Source organism: Harmonia axyridis, chromosome 3 (assembly GCF_914767665.1).
Source record: "Harmonia axyridis chromosome 3, icHarAxyr1.1, whole genome shotgun sequence".
Classification (NCBI taxonomy): Eukaryota; Metazoa; Arthropoda; class Insecta; order Coleoptera; family Coccinellidae; genus Harmonia; species Harmonia axyridis.
Window position 1 is genome coordinate 51,270,719 of NC_059503.1, and position 20,698 is coordinate 51,291,416.

At 34.9% G+C, this 20,698-nt stretch overlaps 1 protein-coding gene and 2 long non-coding RNA genes across 3 annotated transcripts; 2 read left to right on the forward strand and 1 right to left on the reverse strand.

Moving 5' to 3' along the window:
• The first annotated feature begins 1,624 nt into the window (after window positions 1-1,624).
• Window positions 1,625-10,428, forward strand: LOC123676863. The gene is made up of 3 exons (XR_006747014.1): window positions 1,625-1,908; window positions 9,656-9,759; window positions 10,251-10,428. It is a non-coding gene; the product is annotated as an uncharacterized LOC123676863 (long non-coding RNA).
• Window positions 3,243-7,712, forward strand: LOC123676861 (uncharacterized protein K02A2.6-like). Its single transcript, XM_045613117.1, has 2 exons — window positions 3,243-4,962; window positions 7,214-7,712. Exons 1-2 carry the CDS (start codon window positions 3,475-3,477, stop codon window positions 7,226-7,228), a joined length of 1,503 nt encoding a protein of 500 aa, XP_045469073.1. The 5' UTR covers window positions 3,243-3,474; the 3' UTR covers window positions 7,229-7,712.
• LOC123676862 lies at window positions 9,321-11,565 on the reverse strand. Its single transcript, XR_006747013.1, has 3 exons — window positions 10,448-11,565; window positions 10,118-10,388; window positions 9,321-9,815 (listed from the first exon to the last, which is right to left on the reverse strand). It is a non-coding gene; the product is annotated as an uncharacterized LOC123676862 (long non-coding RNA).
• Window positions 11,566-20,698: the final 9,133 nt, after the last annotated feature.

A 20,698-nucleotide genomic window follows, 5' to 3' on the forward strand; every position in this document is an offset into this window, starting at 1 on the left:
GTTCTGGCCATCATCGTTTTTGAAGAAGTACGGACCAATGATTCCACCAGCCCATAAAGCGCACCAAACAGTCAGTTTTTCTGGATGTAACGGTGTTTCGACATACACTTGAGGATTAGCTTCACTCCAAATGCGGCAGTTTTGTTTGTTGACGTAGCCATTCAACCAGAAGTGCGCTTCATCGCTAATCGACGTAGTGCGCGATACGTATTCCGCACAGAACCATTATTTTCGAAATAAAATTGCACTATTTGCAAGCGTTGTTCAGGCGTAAGTCTATTCATGATGAATTGCCGAACCGAACTGAGAATAAATCACTTGACAGCTGTTAAATCGGTCGCCATCTTGAACAGAAATGCCACCTTAAAGTTATCTACCTCGAAAAAAAAACACCCGTTACATACGATCGGAAAAATCAAACTAACCCATAACTTTCCTTTGAGGGGCACATGTGAGCACAAATTGACTGGATTACCTAGAGGTAATTTATTTCAAATTTCACATTACAAATTGATTGAACTGAGAGTGATAATTTCATTCACTTTTTACAAATTCCATCAAAAAATATTTTCGAGATTTTGAAAAAAAAATAAGTTTTTTTGACATCTTTAACACTTCGGAGGGGGTTTGAACCCCCCGAATGAAATATTTCATTCGAATGAAATATTTCATTCGAAATATAAAAGACTCCGTTGTGAAAAGTACGTAAGTCGCTACCAGTGGCGTGCTGTGCAAAAGGCAGCAAGGATAAGGGGAACCGAACTTGCATTGACAGGACTTCATTCCAAAGGATCTCCACGTCTAGTTCAGTTTGTTGAGCTCAATCACTCTGCTTCTGGAGCGTGAGTACAGTACAGATCCATTCGTAAAGTTCGACCATTTGAAGGTAAGAAGTTTTTTGTTGGTTTGGGTTCACTAATCCTTTTCGTAATATGTTGGGAATATTTTGAAATTCACATTACAGTCCACTTTCTTTCTACTCATTATTGATCTGAAAACTCCCCAACATATTTTGATCCTTCGAACCGGTTAATTCAGCGCATTTCAGTAATACTTTCAAAATTAGAATTTTTTTTCTTTCTCATTGAAATCGAAATTTTCAATTTAGCTTGCGGCCATTTCGAAATATTTTCATTATTCGAAGCATAATAATCATCAATTGTTATCACAGCTGTTGTTATTTCATATCTCAATTTCTAAAGTAAGTTATTTTTTTCTCTCTTGTCGGAATTTTTCAACTATCGTTCGATATGTCGCTAAAAACAGATACATTAGTTGACAAAAGGGCTAACATTATCTCTATTACATCTGGAATTTGGAGCAGAGTGAAAGATTATGATGCTTCTAGATTGTATGATTTTCAGGCTTACTATGAAAAGATTACTCATTATGAATCTAAATTTCAAAGTATACAAGAGGAAATAATGGACATAAATGGGGAATTGCCAACTGATGAACGCATAGAAACGGCGAATTCCGAATTGTCATTCACAGAAGTGGTTGCTCGAATAAAAGGTTTATTTTTCCTCTTGAAACGGCAAGAGACACAATCAGCATTTACTAATCAACAAAGTTCAATTTCACAATTTAATGCACCTTTGTTGATTCCTAAAATTAATGTTCATACCTTTTCTGGCGAGGGTTCTGAATGGCCTGAGTTCTTTCAGCTTTATAATTCATTAGTCCATGAAAACAATGAACTAGCACCCATTCAGAAGTTTCAACTTTTAAAATCATATTTGCGAAATGATGCTCTATCTGTCATATCTGGTCTTCAACTGTCAAATGAAAATTATGCTCTAGCCTATAACGCTTTAAAACGTTTAGTTCAGTTTGTTGAGCTCAATCACTCTGCTTCTGGAGCGTGAGTACAGTACAGATCCATTCGTAAAGTTCGACCATTTGAAGGTAAGAAGTTTTTTGTTGGTTTGGGTTCACTTATCCTTTTCGTAATATGTTGGGAATATTTTGAAATTCACATTACAGTCCACTTTCTTTCTACTCATTATTGATCTGAAAACTCCCCAACAACTTCAATATTTCTTAAGATTTATAAAGCAGAATTTTCTTTCCATAAATAAGTGGATATCTAAAAATCTAGACAATCAACAAAGATTATATGAATTTGGTCATTTATTATTATTGATTTCTGTACGTAACAATTTGTGAGCTGATCTTGATCAAGTGAGGTGATTATTCTTTATTTTTTTGTTTTCGACTCTTTTTGAAATATAACAAACGGCTATTTCTGAAAATTGGAAACAAGGATTGTAGTGGAAATTCCACTGGGATTGTAACATAAGATTTTCATTAAATCATTTTATTCTCTAGGATTTATTCTAATATTTTTTTCTTTATCTCTTGTCACATAATATTTTTTTTTGAAAAATTTCATCGGTATTTACGTATTTAGCCGATAGTCTTTTTGTTGAAGAGTCTCTTCAAAATACGTTGGCGCCCTTTGAAAACATCTTGAACCCACGCCGTCTTCACTGATAGCTGACCGGAAAAATTATAGTGTGACTCTTCTTTGTGTTGGAAAGCGGTGAACATTTTTTTTTTAAATAAATTAATTTTTTTTTAAACTAAGGGTTACTCGCCACAGGGTTTATATGAATAGGTTGAGAACAAATGATTAATTTGGTTGCAGTTGTCGGAAGGCTAACTGAGCTGCAACGACCTCTATTCTGTAATAATAATAAGTCAAATTCAAACGAATATCATGCTCAATATAAGAATGGACTATAATGGAAATAGTATATTGTACAACAAGTGGGGAAAGTCCAACTTTTCTCGCGAGTGTGGAAGTTTGTGGCACGAGCGAGAAAAGGACTTTCTCCACATGTTGCAGACTATACTTTTCCTACAACTGCACGAATTTCAATAATTCAAGTAATGGACTTGATTCAAATCAAAATTACCTTCGTTGGCAGTATGTGCTAATTTATTGCGTTTCCAAAGAAACGACTCAAAAACCCAATTTCATTGGTCTACCAAGGGAGGTGTGGGCGAAGTGCCGTGGGGAATAATATTTCTCCAATTCTGTGGTTATTCTGTTCATTCTTCCACATCTTGTAGAACAAAATCGTGCGAGAATATATCAGAAACGCACAGTTTTTATGGTTATATTTTATTATTATATGTTGGTACTCCGAACTTTCCGCCACGGCTTTATCTGTCAAATTTGAAATTTGCCTTAAAGAAATTGTTATATATTGATTTTTGTATGGAATGTTTTCGGAGTTGCTTCTGCTGCGCAGATAAGAAAACATTTAACATCGGTTTCATTCGATTCATTCATGAGTGTAACCTCGATAAGGAATAAATGTTCTGTTAAATAATATTGATTTTCATTCCCAATTATATTATTGGAACCTAAATATATATAGATACATAAGTATTAGTGAAATACATCACAAGTGGCGACGAGGAAAAGTGAATTAACAAATTCAAATAATTTTTGTTCTTTACAACATGGCCGAATCTCCGATATCAAGTATCGGACATTTACGGGAGTTCGATCCTGCCATTTCGGAATGGTCCATATTTAAAAGAAGAATTGACAATTATTTCGTTGCAAATTCGATCACGGACGAAAAACGAAAAGGAGCCATCCTGTTGAATGTCCTTAACGAAGAAGCTTACAAGCTAGTATTTAATATGTGCTTGCCGGAGGAACCAGAAATTAAAACATACAAAGTTCTCAGTGAATTACTCACTAATCATTTCAAACCGAGTGAAAGTGTATTTGCTGCACGATACAAATATTATACAGCTAAGAAGGTGTCAACAGAAACTGCAAAAGAATGGGCAGCTCGTCTAAGAAATTTTGCAGCTCAGTGTCAATTTAATAATTTACAACTAGAAATGGTTCTGAGGGATGTGTTCATAGTCAACTACGACAAGGGAAGTGTTCAAGATCGTCTTCTGGAAGAAAAAAATTCAGTCACTTTCGCTGAAATGGTGGAATTAGCATCAGCAAAATCTGCGACGCAGTCATCGATGAATAACTGGGAGAATTTCATGAAGAAAGAAGTGGATTTGCATTACGCAGGTACACAGCCATGTCAGAGTGTACCTAAGGAGCGAAGTTCACCGGATCAAGGATCGTCAGGAACATCGACCACCAGCAATCAACAGAACAAATGCGAAGTCTGTGGAAGACGGAACCACTCAAAAGATAAGTGTTTTTATCGCAATTGTCTCTGTCACATCTGTAATAAAAAAGGTCACCTCGCACCAGTTTGTAAACAGAAACATCAAAATTTTCTTCAATATTCAAAATATAAACAAAATTTTATTGAATCCTCTGATTGTTCTTTGTTTACTTTGGGGACATTGCAAAATGATCCTATCAATGTTGAAATTTTAATTCAAGGTATTCCTTATACATTTAGCTTAGATACGGGTTCAAGTTTCACTGTTGTTTCTGACTCATTTTATTCAAAGAATTTTGAAAGATTTTCATTAAAAAGCACGAAAAAAAGGTTTAATCTTTACAATGGGGAATATATTGTACCTTTAGGCTATTTCACTTGCGAAATTGTTTTTCAAAATAAAACAAAGGAAATCAATATTTACGTGATAAAAGATGCATGTGGACCGCCACTTTTAGGAAGAGATTTTTTCAATATTTTTCAGTTAAATATATCTTCTTTGAATTACGTGAATGTTCCAGATGATTTACAGTTTCTCTTTAGTAAATATAAACGTTTTTTTGAACCTGGATTGGGAACATTCACCAAAGGAAAAATTTCAATCAAATTAAAATCTGATGGAATAACACCTAAATTTTTTAGGGCTAGACCTCTCCCATTCGCCATGAAGGAGAAAGTTGAACAGGAACTAGAAAGGTTACTGAGTTTAGGGGTCATCGAACCAGTTGATTATTCACCGTGGGGAACACCAGTGGTGCCCGTCCTAAAAAAAGATGGTTCAGTAAGACTGTGTGGAGATTTCAAGGTAACACTTAACCCTCACATCGAAATTGATAAATATCCCTTGCCTCGCATAGAACAACTGTTTGCTAGCCTTCATGGTGGTGAACATTTCACAAAATTAGATTTAGCCAATGCTTATACCCAGGTATGTCTTGAAGAAGATTCAAAAAATCTTGTAATTATCTCAACTCATAGAGGTTTATTTCGTTATACTCGAGCTCCTTTCGGAATAGCCAGTATTCCTTCCAAATTCCAAAAATTGATGGAATCATTGTTGCAAGGATTGGAGGGTGTTGTAATTTTCATTGATGACATAGTCGTTACCGGTAAAAATAGATCCGAACATCTTGATAGGTTGGAGAAAGTATTAGAAAGATTACAGGATGCAGGGTTCAAAATTTCAATTAATAAATGCGAATTTTTCAAACAAAAAATTACATATATGGGTTATCAAATTGATAAAACAGGTTTGCACACTTGTCAAGAAAAAATCGAGGCTATCAATAAAGCACCGGTGCCAAAAGATATCTCACAACTCAAATCATTCCTTGGTTTGGTGAACTACTACGGAAAATTCGTGCCAAACCTGTCATCGATTCTACATCCGTTGTATAATTTGTTGAAAGATAAAGTACAATGGCGTTGGTCAGAAAATTGTGAGAGAGCTTTTAGAAAAATAAAAGAAATATTAACATCGGCTAACGTCTTAGTTCACTACAACCCAGATTTGCCGGTAAGACTCATCACAGATGCGTCAAATTATGGTGTCGGGGCGGTAATAACACATTCTTTTCCTGATGGTACGGAAAGGCCAATAGCTTATGCCTCGCGAACATTGTCACAAGCGGAAATTAAATACTCGCAGATTGAGAAAGAGGGCCTCGGTATTATATTTGGTCTATGTAAATTCAATGAATATTTATATGGCCGTCATTTCACACTTGTAGTTGACCATAAACCCCTCACTTCCATTTTTCATCCGAATAAAAGTATACCACAGTTTTCAGCAAATCGTCTGCGCCGTTGGGCTATCATTTTGAGTAACTATCAATATACCATTGAATATGTGAGATCAACTGAAAATATAGCTGATCCACTATCCAGGCTACCGCAACCATCAGAACAGAATTCTATCTGGGAAAATGTTGATTTGAATTATATCAATTATTTCCAAAATAATGTCCATTTTCCAATTAACTTCAATAGAGTGAAAAAGGAAACCCAGAATGATTATATTTTATCTCAAGTAATAAAATTTTTACGAAACGGTTGGCCAAATAACATTGGTGATGTTTTCAAGGCTTTTTATAGAATTAGAAATGAACTTACTATAGAAGAGAATTGTTTGTTGTGGAATAATCGTTTAGTTATCCCTTTTAAATTGAGGGCCGACATTTTGGAAGATCTACATCGATCTCACATGGGCGTCGTCAAATCTAAAAGTTTGGCAAGGTCATATTTCTGGTGGCCTAAACTAGATAATGATATCGAAGCGCTATGTAAGAATTGTGAAAATTGTCTAATACATAAAAATAACCCTAATAAATCTATTTTGAATAATTGGCCGTGGCCGCGGGAAGTGTGGTCCAGATTACATATCGATTATTTGGGCCCATTTTTGAACAGATATTTCCTCATTCTAGTAGATGCTCATTCTAAATGGATTGAAGCTTTTCCGATGACGTCTATGACTTCTAAAGCAACTATTGACGTATTAAGATCTTGCTTTGCTCGATTTGGTTTACCGCGCTATATTGTTTCTGATAATGCCCCTAATTTCACTTCATCGGAGATTGAACAATTTTTCAAGTTGAATAGTATTGAACATATCACCTCTCCACCTTACCACCCTTCTTCGAATGGTCAAGCAGAAAATGCGGTAAAATCGATCAAAAATTCATTGAGAAACGCACTTGGTAAGAACGAATGTTCAGATATAAACAAGATACTGAACAATTTTTTGTTTGATTTTCGAAACACTGTTCATTGCACCACTGGGCGTTCACCTGCGAGTTTAATGTTCAATAGAGAACTTCGTACACGTTTTAACATTTTGTTACCTAGTGATAAAGAAACAAATGAAAATCTTGAGAAAACCGTTAAAGGGAATCAATCCAAACAAAAAGAAAACTATAGAGGGAAAAGAAATGTTGAATTTTGTCGGGGTGAAAAAGTATCTGTAAAAGATCATAGAAATGCATCAAAACCAAATTGGATTAAGGCTATTATTAACAAGAGAATAGGTAAATCAACTTATTTGGTTCTCATTCCAGAGTTGGGAAATGTAACATGGAAACGTCACCTGGATCAGATTATTCCGATGTCTTCTGAAGCTTTGGCACTTCCGGTTAATAGCGAGTTGGTTGATCCAGATGAGGTTTCTCATGAGAAAAATGAACTGAGTCAGGAAGTAACTGAGAGTTCAGACGAGTTGGTTTCTGAGTATGGAAGTAATGTAGGAACGAGACCAAAACGTAATATTAGACCTGTAGAGCGTTTAACTTATTTTTAGAACTTATATATTTGTTAAGAATATTGTGAATTGATTTTTTTTTGTTGTTGATATTTTTAAGGGAGGAAGTATTGTTATATATTGATTTTTGTATGGAATGTTTTCGGAGTTGCTTCTGCTGCGCAGATAAGAAAACATTTAACATCGGTTTCATTCGATTCATTCATGAGTGTAACCTCGATAAGGAATAAATGTTCTGTTAAATAATATTGATTTTCATTCCCAATTATATTATTGGAACCTAAATATATATAGATACATAAGTATTAGTGAAATACATCACAGAAATCAGTTCTGCCAACCAACATTTTCCAATGCAAAAATCACTAAATGATTATTATGGAAATAATTCATTGATTTCAATAAAAATGCAATGAATTAGAGAAAATAATGTATAATACTCGTACAGAAGGCTCATTCTACCACTCGTTCATTCAAAAACTCGCCACTTCGTGGCTCGTTTTTGAATTTTGAACTCGTGGAAGAATATGAATGCCTTCTGCACTTGTATTATAAATAACTATTCTCTAATTCTGTGGTTATCCCGTTCATTCTTCCACATCTTGTACAACAAAATCGTGCGAGAATATATCAGAAACGCACAGTTTTCATGGTTATATTTTATTATTCTATGTTGGTACTCCGAACTTTCCGCCACGGCTTTATCTGTCAATTCATCAATTTGCCTTAAAGAAATCAGTTCTGCCAACCAACATTTTTCAATGCAAAAATCACTAAAATATATTTACGGAAATATTTCATTAATTTCAATGAAAATGCAATGAATTAGAGAAAATAATGTATAATACTCGTACAGAAGGCTTATTCTACCACTCGTTCATTCCAAAACTCGCCACTTCGTGGCTCGTTTTTGAATTTTGAACTCGTGGAAGAATATCAATGCCTTCTGCACTTGTATTATAAATAACTATTCCCACAGTTTTGCATTTGAGTAAACTATGCAGAATACGCTACTTTTCATAGCAGTTGTAGGAAAAATTAATTTAAAGACTGAAGAACATCGATTCAGTATATACAGTGGCGTATGCAAGGGGGGATAAGGGGGATATATCACCCCACCCCCCAGGACGAATATCCATTATAAGTCACAACGCTCAATGATTTAATTGATCAACGAAATTATCAACCAGTGGTTATATCAAAAGGCTTGTTCTGATCTGACTGTCGTCGGTATAATCATTATTTACATTTTTTTTTTAAAAATTCGAAATTGATGATAAAAATAAACAATCGGGTAAACATTAATGAGATTCTAAAGTAAAAGCTCCGAACTTCTCTAATTGAAAATCAATCTCAAGGAGTGTCTGTAAATTCGAAGAGCATCAGAAACGAATACTCAATTTTTTTTCTTTATTCCCCTCCCCCACTGCTCATGTCTGGGTGCGCCACTGAGTATATACGCATTTTATAACATAGGCTGTGTTCAGCGGAAAGAACAGTTGCAAATCTGATTACTGAGCGCTCATAGATCCTAAAGTGATCAGAGAGCGTTGTTCTGAACTTAGAAAATACCTAACCTCTAAAACCTCTATTTTGACAGTTCTCACAATGTGTTGAGCTTAGTGAGCGTAATTCAAAGTCGCTCAGAAAAATGGCGTCCACTCACTAAACATGTTGAGCATTCGCTCACTGATCAGATTCGTTCTTCCAACTGTTTTACAACTGTTGTGTCCGCTGAACGCAGCCTTTGTTAAGCGATTAACACAACGTGTGAGGATAAAGTAAGGAACTAAATTCATAATTCCTCTTTGGAATGTTTTCAGCTGTTGACTGTCCTGTTTGAAGGACTTGAAAATGTATAATTGTGGATGAAGGAGAAAAACAGAATGATTGTTACTCGTTGTTCAATTTGACTTAAGAGTTTATTCAGAGAATACATAAAAGGAAAAGAAAAATCTAAAGCACTTGATATAGGTAGGACAACATAATCACAGAGTTGATGAACCATAGAGAAATTATTTTCTCCTGGCACAAGCAAAAAAGCACGGACACGTCAATTTTAATTTATAATTAAGCAACTTATGAAATAAAATTTTACTTATGACGTAATTCAGTTTTCCAGAGAAAAATAGAAACCGTTGTTCGTTTTTCGTAACAATGATTTCTCTAGGAGGAAGTGTTGTTAACCACTCGCTCAACCCTCCTTCTTTTAGCTACTCATTTTACCCATTTCCATTCACAGGCGAATGGGGTTAGAATAACACCCAGCACTGATGGAAGATCGGCAAAAGTGAAGGCGAATAGATACAGTCGGCCAAGATCCATCCCGAGTTGTAGAACCATGGAGTGAGTAAATAAATTGGTAACGTTGTTACGTGTTCAATTGATTCTTAATTCGATCCCTAAAATATCGTAACACATTTATTATTTTCAAGGGGCAGCTCGCGGCTTTGCTGCAGTGGAGAAGGGGGTGGATACTCAAAATGAATTAAACAAAATTTAGGGCGCCAGGTGGTTTAACAAAAATTACTCAAACCCTTGAAAATGACACAAGAAACCACCAAAATATTTGATATCAGGGAATTGAACGAAAATTAAATATGAAAGTAGGTTATAATATACTGATTTAATGAAAATATTACTATTGCAATTAAATGTTGATTATGTGACAAATTACTGAAAAAGAGAAAAAAAATTACACTACCTGAAGGGTTTAAACTGTATGATTGCCGGCATTCATATACATTGGAAAATAAACAAAAATGTCTCAGTAAAGTAGGATGTTTCATATAAGTCATATATTGGTGAAAATTAATAGTTCAGTTTTACTCATCCAGATTCTCGCAGTCCCAGTTGACTCCAATAAGGGATGATTCCCTTAGCTCAGGAAAAGGTTGTTCCAAGAGTGGGAGTGGTTGATAAAAAGCCTGTATTCTGTGCTGACTTCAACAATATTGTAACGGAAGAGAAGAAGCCTAAAAATTCATAAAATTTGGAATAAATTCATAAATAATATATTCATTTTTTCATTTACCTTGGATGTTATGTGGCTTTTAAGAAACTTTGTTGAACGATGCTATTTGATCCCGTTTAGACGGAAATTTCACAATTTCTTCCCAAAATACCAAAACCATAAAGAAAAGTGAAAATAGCAATAAACACAATTTGAAACTATAATCCAGCATCTGATATCTGATTGAAAAATTTCAATTTTTGTTTCGCTGTGCTAAACGCAATCGTTCTACCATAAGAATGAGAGAGCATGAACCAAATTTTCGAGCACATGGCGCATCAAACTACTTCGCAAAAAAAAAAAGAAAACATGTATTGTGGGAAGCCTACGCAGGAATCTTTGAAATAATGTAATTTATTTTTCGAAACTCGCATCCGCCAAATTACTGTCACAACGTAGATAAAAATTGCTTTGAGAAATTAACACATTCACTGTGATATTCAAAAATTAAACTTCGACAATCGAAATTAAGCAGCGTAAATGTTCAAATTGGGCTCTCCACTTCAGCGCGAAACCTTTGCCGTAACTTTCCTGAATTATTTGATCAATATAAACCTGCGATTTTGAATTACTCCACTAAAAAAGTCTGAGGGAGTCAAGTTTGAGGAGCATGGTGGCCACTCAATTGAATTCAATGTCCGTCAATATCTCGACGCCACATTTCCCAGAAGGTGGATAGTATGTCGAGGACCTATATTGTTTCCTAGACATGATCCCCTAGACTTTTTTTGGGGGGTCATTCAAATCGTAGATTTGAGTTAAGACCAACAATATAATGTTATGGAATCTTCGATATTTGATACTTCGAAATGCTGCTGACTTTGCGAATTAATTTAACCTGTCTCAATAAAAAAACATTTTTCCTCTTAATTATGAGTTGCTAAATTCTGTTAGATTTGAGTCTTTCGAGCTCGAATTTTTTTTCTCGCGTTTAATGATTTTATACTGAGATGCAATCAGCAAAAGTATTTTCAAACTCCGCCACTTTCATCACAAAGAATAAATCAATAAATATCATTTTATAAGAAAATTCTCTTAATAAAACTTTCACAATATTGTCATAACATGCGAATTAGTTTGCCAATAATAAAATCGAAAAGGTTATAATTAATTTGAGCAACATTTCTTTCCTGTGTCGGAGAATGTGTATTTGAGTCTTTTTGTATGCTAGACACCCAAATTTCATTTTGTGTGTCAATGAAAGTAAAATAGTTATAGAAATAGGGCTTTGAAGCGTTATCACTTGAACTGAATATAAAAAATAAATAAATCATGAACGAATTATAATTATGGAAACTGAAATATTTATATCCTCATTTAAAGTTATGAGTTATGTATTCTGTCCAGAAAGTGAAAGAAGATTTGACATTACACATTTTTACTCATGATGTTGTAACGGTATAAAATTCCTCTTTTTTTATTTGAACCATTTCAAGATATTTTTCTATTAAGCAAACAGTTTTCCTCTTTTCACATCATGTCCATCTTACGGCATCAATTAAAATCAATTTGAAATCAGACAGTTTTATTTAAAAACACAAGTTAATAACAATTCAAACAGAACACAGGTGGCGATCGTTGTCCGTATGTCTCAGCGTAGTAGATAAGAATCATTACAGATTTTTCATTATCGATCTGGTTGTCGACCTGAAAAGGGATTAGAAATTAATAAATCTAAACTTCTGAATATAGAGAATATTTCGTATCGAAATACCTACCAAAATTCTATTGAATCTGAAAAACCCTTTTTATCAAAAGGTGAGTGTTGTCGAGATTTAATTTCAATTGTTTCATTCGTGAAAACGAAATTTTAGGGTTTCTACCGGAGGCTTTGTACATAATTGTCTTTCTTAGCGGACACCTATAAGGAAATTATTGCTGTTACTGCCAGAGATTCAACCTTATCAACTGGAATTTGGTTACCGTTCTGAAAATAGTATTTTCGAGTATACTTACCTGAGTTACGTCAATCATCATCATCACGGCAAGCTGAAGCCATTTTGTTTTAAAGTACAGTTGTTCTGTAAGGACCTTCTAACATCAAGGCCAGTATCAATCTACACTGTATTAATATTCATATTACGATTATCAAAGAAGAGTTTGGTGTAATAACTTCAATATCGTACTACCTTTTGAAACAAAGACTTTCTTTCCATCATCATTAGAATAGTGTTATAAGTAGGATTACTAACCCCTTATTTTTCTGAATATTATAATTGCATTTCACCTGCATATATTAAATTGTCATTAGGTAATCATATTTCTTTATTCACTGTCACCTGAAAGTAACACTGTTTGTTTCTTGATTTTCAATCAGTGGATTCATATAATTTTATATTAATTAAATTAAATCAAGTGGCGCCCAATTCATTTTAATAATTGTTATAGTGGTAACGAGAATTCTGTGAATTATATAACCTACGACCCAAATGTTCTCTGGCGAAAAGCTGCCAAGTGCAATTATGTAATAAAAGTAGGAAACTACGTTACATAAAATTGACGCCCAAACGTGGGGCAGAAGTTCATATTTTTCGGAATACTTTTTGCTATTGAATGATATTTATTCCAAATTTATATTATTATATTCTATAATAATTGAATATCCTGCATTTTTATATTCTTGATAGCTGTGATGCACCAAACTTTTCAATTTTTTTATTTGTGTGATGATTGATTATCTGATGGATATTGCCAACATATGTGCTAGGTATTGCAGTTCTTGTTGAATTTATGATTTTTATTTTTGTTCTGTATAATGGAAATCGAAATTAATCCAACTCATTTATCGATTAATGAACTCAACTATGAATTGAGAATAAGGCGCGTTGTATCATGTAGAGGACAAGATGAAAAGAGGAAAATCTTGCGTAGGTTATTAGTACGTCAGAAAACCGTTAAAGACTTGGAATTACACGATCCTGAATTTTCATTCACTACTGAACAAGACGAAATTAATGCCACATTAGAGTCTATAACGCAACTTGTTATTGAGTTCGAAGGTAATAAGGACGATTCAACTTTTAAAAGAGCGAAATCACGTTTATCTCACATTTCAGAGCGAATTTCACGTTTACCTATTATCGTTGGAGAAGATGATGAAAAAGAACGTTTGTCATTTAAAAATGAAGCCTTTGCAACTTGTATCAGTTTAGAAGCTGACTTATATGATAAAATCACTGATCAATCACCTGCTGTCAATAACGCATCTAGTACATCGAATTCTTGCATACACAGTGTCTCCGGTACATCACAGTCATTACCAAATCCTCCTTACTATAAATCCATACCTGTTTATAAATGGGGAGAAACATTTTCTGGCGATAAGAGCACATTATCTTCATTTTTAGAGAACGTAGAAGAGTTAAGAAAAGCTCGGCACGTAAGCAAAACAGAATTGTTCGAATCAGCTAGGGACTTATTTGTGGGTGATGCACGATGTTGGTTTAGACAGACCATAGATAATGTTAAAGATTGGGATGCACTTGTTGAGGCATTAAAACGAGATTTTAGATCACCGTATCATGACGATGAGCTTTGGGAAACTATTAGATGTAGAATTCAAATGAAGAGCGAATCGGTCGTTATTTATTTTGCCAAAATGAATGAATTGTTCGGTCAACTCACTCGAATTCCGGCAGAAAGCACTAAACTAAGATACATCAGAAATAATTTGATCCCGGAATATCGTGAGGCGATAGCAATGACAGAAGTTTCATCCGTTTCCGAACTTTACAAGCTCATTAAACGTTTAGAAGACGATGATTATTTGGATATAAATATACAGATGCCCTCGAGTAGTCGTGCCGAAACTGCGAAAGGTAACTTTTTCAAAATCATAAATGCTCCCTCATACCCTAATGCTTCAAAAAATTATACTCGTTCACCTAAATTATTAACGATTGATAAAAAAGATAATAATATTCCTGTTAACCCTGATGAATGCTGGAATTGTCATAAGAAAGGACATTTCTATAGTGAGTGTAGAGCTAGAAAAAGTAAATTTTTCTATCGTTGCGGATTATCTAACGTAACTGTTCGTACTTGCACGCATTGTCAAAAAAACTAATTATAGGGGCGAAACTAAAAGCCCGAGCTTCGTCCCAATCATCTAATTTGGGGGCTTCTGAATTGAATTTTTCTGAAAATTTCCAAACCTCACGACTTTTCAGTAAAATGACACACGATAATAGACCATATATAGAAGTGAAAATCTTAGACTTTAAAATAGTTGGTTTGTTGGACTCTGGTTCCAACATTACAATTCTCGGTAAAGGTGGATTTGATATAGTTCGACGTTTGAATTTGAAAATTTTTAGTCCAAACTCGAAATTTGTACATACCGCTGATAATAAAGAACAACATGTAAGAGGTCTCGTACATTTGCCTATTGAAATTAACGAGGAGTGTCATCTTGTAGAAGCACTGGTCGTTCCAAGTCTGAATCATAATTTGATTTTTGGAAGTGATTTCTGCCAAAAGTTTGGAGTAAAAATTGATTATCTTGAGGGGAGTTGGGAAATACAACAAAATAATGTTTCCTTGGTTACGGTTAATTCGGTCGATTCAAAAAATGAACTGGAACATAGAAAAAGTTTATCCCCAGATCAAAAAGTTGTTATCAATGAGTTGTTACAGTCGTTCAAGGAAGTCAGCGGTGAAAAACATCTAGGTAGAACGGATAGAATCTCTCTAACTATAGATACCGGCGACGCGAAACCTTTTAGACTGAAACAATTTTCGATGTCTCCATATATGATGAAGATACTAAATGAGGAATTAGATGATATGTTGCATTTGGGTGTTGTTGAACCATCAAATTCACCTTGGTGCAGTCCGGTTATCTTGGTCAAGAAAAAAAAATAATGAATATCGATTTTGCTTTGATGGGCGCGAATTAAATGAAGTGACTAAACATGATTCGTACCCTCTTCCCCGAATCGATTGCATATTAAGAAGTCTCACTGGAGCCAAATTCATTACTAGTATTGATTTAAAGAAATCGTTTTGGCAAATTCCGTTGGATCCAGAATCAAAAGAAAAAACCGCTTTTAGTATACCTGGAAGAGGCTTATTTCAGTTTAGAGTCGTTCCTTTCGGTTTGCGAAATAGTGCGCAAAGACAGCAGCGTCTGGTTGATAGTCTCTTCGGTCCCGAATTCGAAAATAAAATATTTGCCTACCTCGATGACATAATAATTATATCTAGTACTTTCGAAGAACACGTTTATCTTCTGAAGCAGGTTGTCGATCGTCTAAAACAAGCCAATCTTACTGTTAACCTGGAAAAATGTCAATTCTTCAGAAATTCATTGAAATATTTGGGCTATATTGTGGATGGAAATGGTTTAAGAACCGATCCCGAGAAAGTGTCTTGTATGGTCAATTTTTCGCGTCCGAATACGAGTACAGAAGTAAAAAGATTCGTGGGAATGTGCTCATGGTATCGAGCGTTTATCAAAGGCTTTTCTACTTTACTTTCGCCAATTAATGATTTACTGAAAGGCAAAAAGAAACGACAGGCCATTTCTTGGACTCTTTTAGCTGAGGAAGCTTTTTTGAAAATAAAAGAGGCTCTAGTGGCGTCTCCCATACTTACATCCCCTAATTTCAATTTACCTTTTACCATACAAAGCGATGCTTCTGCAACCGGTGTCGGTGGCGTACTAACACAATGTCATGACGGCGAGGAAAAAGTAATTGCGTATGCTAGCCGATCTCTCACAAGAACAGAAAGAAATTACACAGTAACTGAACGCGAGCTTTTGGCCTTAATATTCTGTTTGGATAAATTCAGAGCCTATGTGGAAGGCGTTAGATTCACCGTCATAACGGACCATTATTCGCTCTTATGGCTAAATAAACTCACAAATCCATCTGGTAGACTTTCTCGTTGGGCAGTTAGGCTGCGACAATATGATTTCGAGCTTATACATAGAAGGGGCAAGGACAATGTGGTACCCGATTTTTTATCCCGCATTCATGAATCTCAAGAGATTAATGTAATATCCTTTCATGACGATGATTTTGACAATTGGTATGTTAACATGCGTAATAAAGTTGAACAAAGTGGAAATTCCTACCCACAGTGGAAAGTAGAAAATGAGAAACTCTATAAGTTCGTCCCGTCAAGCATTCATGTTCAATCAAATATTTCTGAGTGGAAGGTCGTAGTACCAAAAAAGAAACGTAAGTCAATAATAGAATCGTTCCACAACCCTCCAACCTGCGGTCATCTCGGTTGTTTTAAGACACTTTCCCGAATAAATGAACTTTATTACTGGCCAAAGATGAGAGCCGATGTTCTCAAATTCGTAAGAAGTTGTAAAACTTGCGGAGCGAATAAGATTTATAACCAGCCAGGTTTAGGATTAATGGGGCAAGAGAAAAATGTCCGTTTTCCTTGGCAAATTATTGCCTTTGACTTAGTAGGTCCTTTTCCTAGGTCGAAACGTGGAAATACGTTTTTACTGGTCATATCTGATTGGTTCACGAAATATGTCATTCTACACCCTTTGCGTAAGGCTAGCGCTGAAAATGTCGTTAAATTTTTGGAATCAGATGTTTTTTTAAAATTTGGTATCCCACAGTTTATCATAGCTGATAATGGAACACAGTTCGCAGGGCGCGCTATGAAGAACCTGGCCAGAGCATATAAGGTACAGAAGATTTGGTTCACGCCCGTATATTCACCGCAGTGTGATTTTGTTGAACGAACAAATCAAACTGTTGGTACTACCATTCGTTGTTATATAAAAGAACAGAATCACACGGAATGGGATGAAGAATTGCAGAAAATTGCTTTCGCTATTAATACCGCTAAGCATGAGGCAACAGGATTTCAACCAATTTTTCTGAATTTCGGTAGATATGTTCCGCTTAGTGGAGACTATTACGGGGAAATAGAGTCGACGGACGATATACAATTGTTACCTGAAAAGAGGGATAGTTACGCTGTTGATATCGCACCGTTGTCTGATATTTTTCGAAATATTCGGGAAAAGCTTCATAAGGCTTATAACAGGAATGCCCGAACCTATAATTTGCGTCGACGGAACTACAATTTTGAGGTAGGAATGAGGGTTTGGCGACGAAATAAAGTCCTTTCGGATGCATCGAAGAAGTTCTCGGCAAAACTTGCACCAAAGTATGTGTTGCGTCGAGTCCATCAAAGAGTTTCCGGACTTTGTTACAATTTAGAAAATCTAGACGGTTCACCGGACGGTAAATGGCATGTCAAAGACCTAAAACCATATTTCGGCTCAAATTTAGATGTTTCCGTGTCATAAAGATTTCTTAAGTATCGTTTAAGTAATTTGGAGTATCGCTTTCGTTGAATACCTCCTTTCTGATGTATTCATTTAATAACTCCTTCGATTGGATAATCTCTGAAAATTATCAGGATTTGACCTAAAGATGTATATATTATATAGTTAGCGATAGGTTATTAGTAGATAGGTTATAAATAGATTAGATAAGTAGATGAATAGGTTAGATAATAATTAGATAGTTTAGGGTTGTGGCCACAACGAAACAAAAATTAGCTATAAGGAATAAATAGGTTGAAAAACAAAATAACAGGGTTAGTAAGCCGCTAAATCATCTATGCCTATTACATGTATACTGAAGATGAACTCAAAAAAAAATTATATTAATTTTTTTCTTTTTTGGGAGAGGGGTAGTGTAACGGTATAAAATTCCTCTTTTTTTATTTGAACCATTTCAAGATATTTTTCTATTAAGCAAACAGTTTTCCTCTTTTCACATCATGTCCATCTTACGGCATCAATTAAAATCAATTTGAAATCAGACAGTTTTATTTAAAAACACAAGTTAATAACAATTCAAACAGAACACAGGTGGCGATCGTTGTCCGTATGTCTCGGCGTAGTAGATAAGAATCATTACAGATTTTTCATAATCGATCTGGTTGTCGACCTGAAAAGGGATTAGAAATTATAATAATAAACCTAAACTTCTGAATATAGAGAATATTTCGTATCGAAATACCTACCAAAATTCTATTGAATCTGAAAAATCCTTTTTATCAAAAGGTGAGTGTTGTCGAGATTTAATTTCAATTGTTTCATTCGTGAAAACGAAATTTTAGGGTTTCTACCGGAGGCTTTGTACATAATTGTCTTTCTTATCGGACACCTAGAAGGAAATTATTGCTGTTACTGCCAGAGATTCAACCTTATCAACTGGAATTTGGTTACCGTTCTGAAAATAGTATTTTCGAGTATACTTACCTGAGTTACGTCAATCATCATCATCACGGCAAGCTGAAGCCATTTTGTTTTAAAGTACAGTTGTTCTGTAAGGACCTTCTAACATCAAGGCCAGTATCAATCTACACTGTATTAATGTTCATATTACGATTATCAAAGAAGAGTTTGGTGTAATAACTTCAATATCGTACTACCTTTTGAAACAAAGACTTTCTTTCCATCATCATTAGAATAGAGTTATAAGTAGGATTACTAACCCCTTATTTTTCTGAATATTATAATTGCATTTCACCTGCATATATTAAATTGTCATTAGGTAATCATATTTCTTTATTCACTGTCACCTGAAAGTAACACTGTTTGTTTCTTGATTTTCAATCAGTGGATTCATATAATTCTATATTAATTAAATTAAATCAAGTGGCGCCCAATTCATTTTAATAATTGTTATAGTGGTAACGAGAATTCTGTGAATTATATAACCTACGACCCAAATAAATGTTCTCTGGCGAAAAGCTGCCAAGTGCAATTATGTAATAAAAGTGGGAAACTACGTTACAAAGTGACTTCCTAAAATTTCTATTATCACATCTTGCATATGAGCAACGTAAAAACACAATTCCTCAGATACATAATGCAAGCACCTCTTGTGATCTCCGTGTTCCAACATTGTGAATGTATGAAACTCTAATACTTGGGTACTTAAAGCTAGGTTGACATGGGTATTGTATCACATGTGGTTCAAGAATACATGGAAAACGACCCGTGTCAACGGAACAGTCGTGCAGATATTCACGAAATGAACGATTTATCCTAGTTGACACGGGTAGTGAAGCACAAGCGAGGTTAGTTATGTGTGGAGATCGACTCGTGTCAACGGAGGAGTTGTGAAACTATTCTCGAAACGGACGGTTTCGCAGCCGGCACGAACGTAAAATGGGATATCAAACATGTTAGATATTTAACGTGTTGCGTGGTCTTGGAGCGACCATAGTGGAAGTAGACAAGGGTTATTTTCGATTTTTTTTTGTAATGAATTGAGCTGTACTAGGTTTGTGATACTTTGTTAAATTGATTTTTTTTTTTTGTTAAATACGACTTTGAAAATATTTCCCAAAACATGTTATTGGGATTCAACGGATGCAAAAAATGACGTCCCAAAATGGCGGAAGCGTCTGGGGTCCACATTTTCAGTATTTTGAGTATCTAAAAGTTCCCCCCCCAAAAGTGGCGCCTGGATCCGCGCCTGGTATATAGTAGCCCAACTATACAGAGTGAGTCTTTGCAGGTACATACCTATATTTAAACCGAAGATTCCCGAGGTCAAAAGAAACACTTTTTTTCTCTACTATTTCTTCCGATTCGTTTTTTTTCTCACTTAGTAGGTATACCGGACTTTGATGGAATTTCATGTTCGGAAAAGATTCATCATGTCAGTAAAATCCATATTCATTTCCACCGATTCCATTCCATTTTCGAGATATAACTGAAAATAACATTTTTTTTGGATTTTCAAAAGTTTATATTTTTTCAACCGAGCCGATTCGGAAAAATGGTTGAGGAAAAAAGTATTTCCTTTGACGTCAAGAATTTTCGATTGAAATATGTGTACAAATCCAAGACATCAAAGTGTATGAAACAAATCTCGGTCAAAAAGACCAAAACTGGTCCAACTTTCTCTAATTTTTTTGTTTTTGATTAATTTTTTGTGGAAATTTCTACGGAATACTTACCTTTACATGGGTGTAGCACAATTTTTTGATGTGAGTAAAGTTGACCCAGCACATTTGGATTTTCGATTTTTTTTTTCGAAAATCAAAAGGTGCTAGACAGCTAGACCAACTTTCCACACAGTGTTTGCCAGTGATACTGATTTTTTTTATATTCTGCATATGAGGGAAAAACTTCGATTCGTTTTTTTTCTCACTTAGTATACCGGACTTTGATGGAATTTCATGTTCGGAAAAGATTCATCATGTCAGTAAAAACCATATTCATTTCCATTTCCAATTCGAGAAAAGTGCACGTACAGGGTGATCCAATAT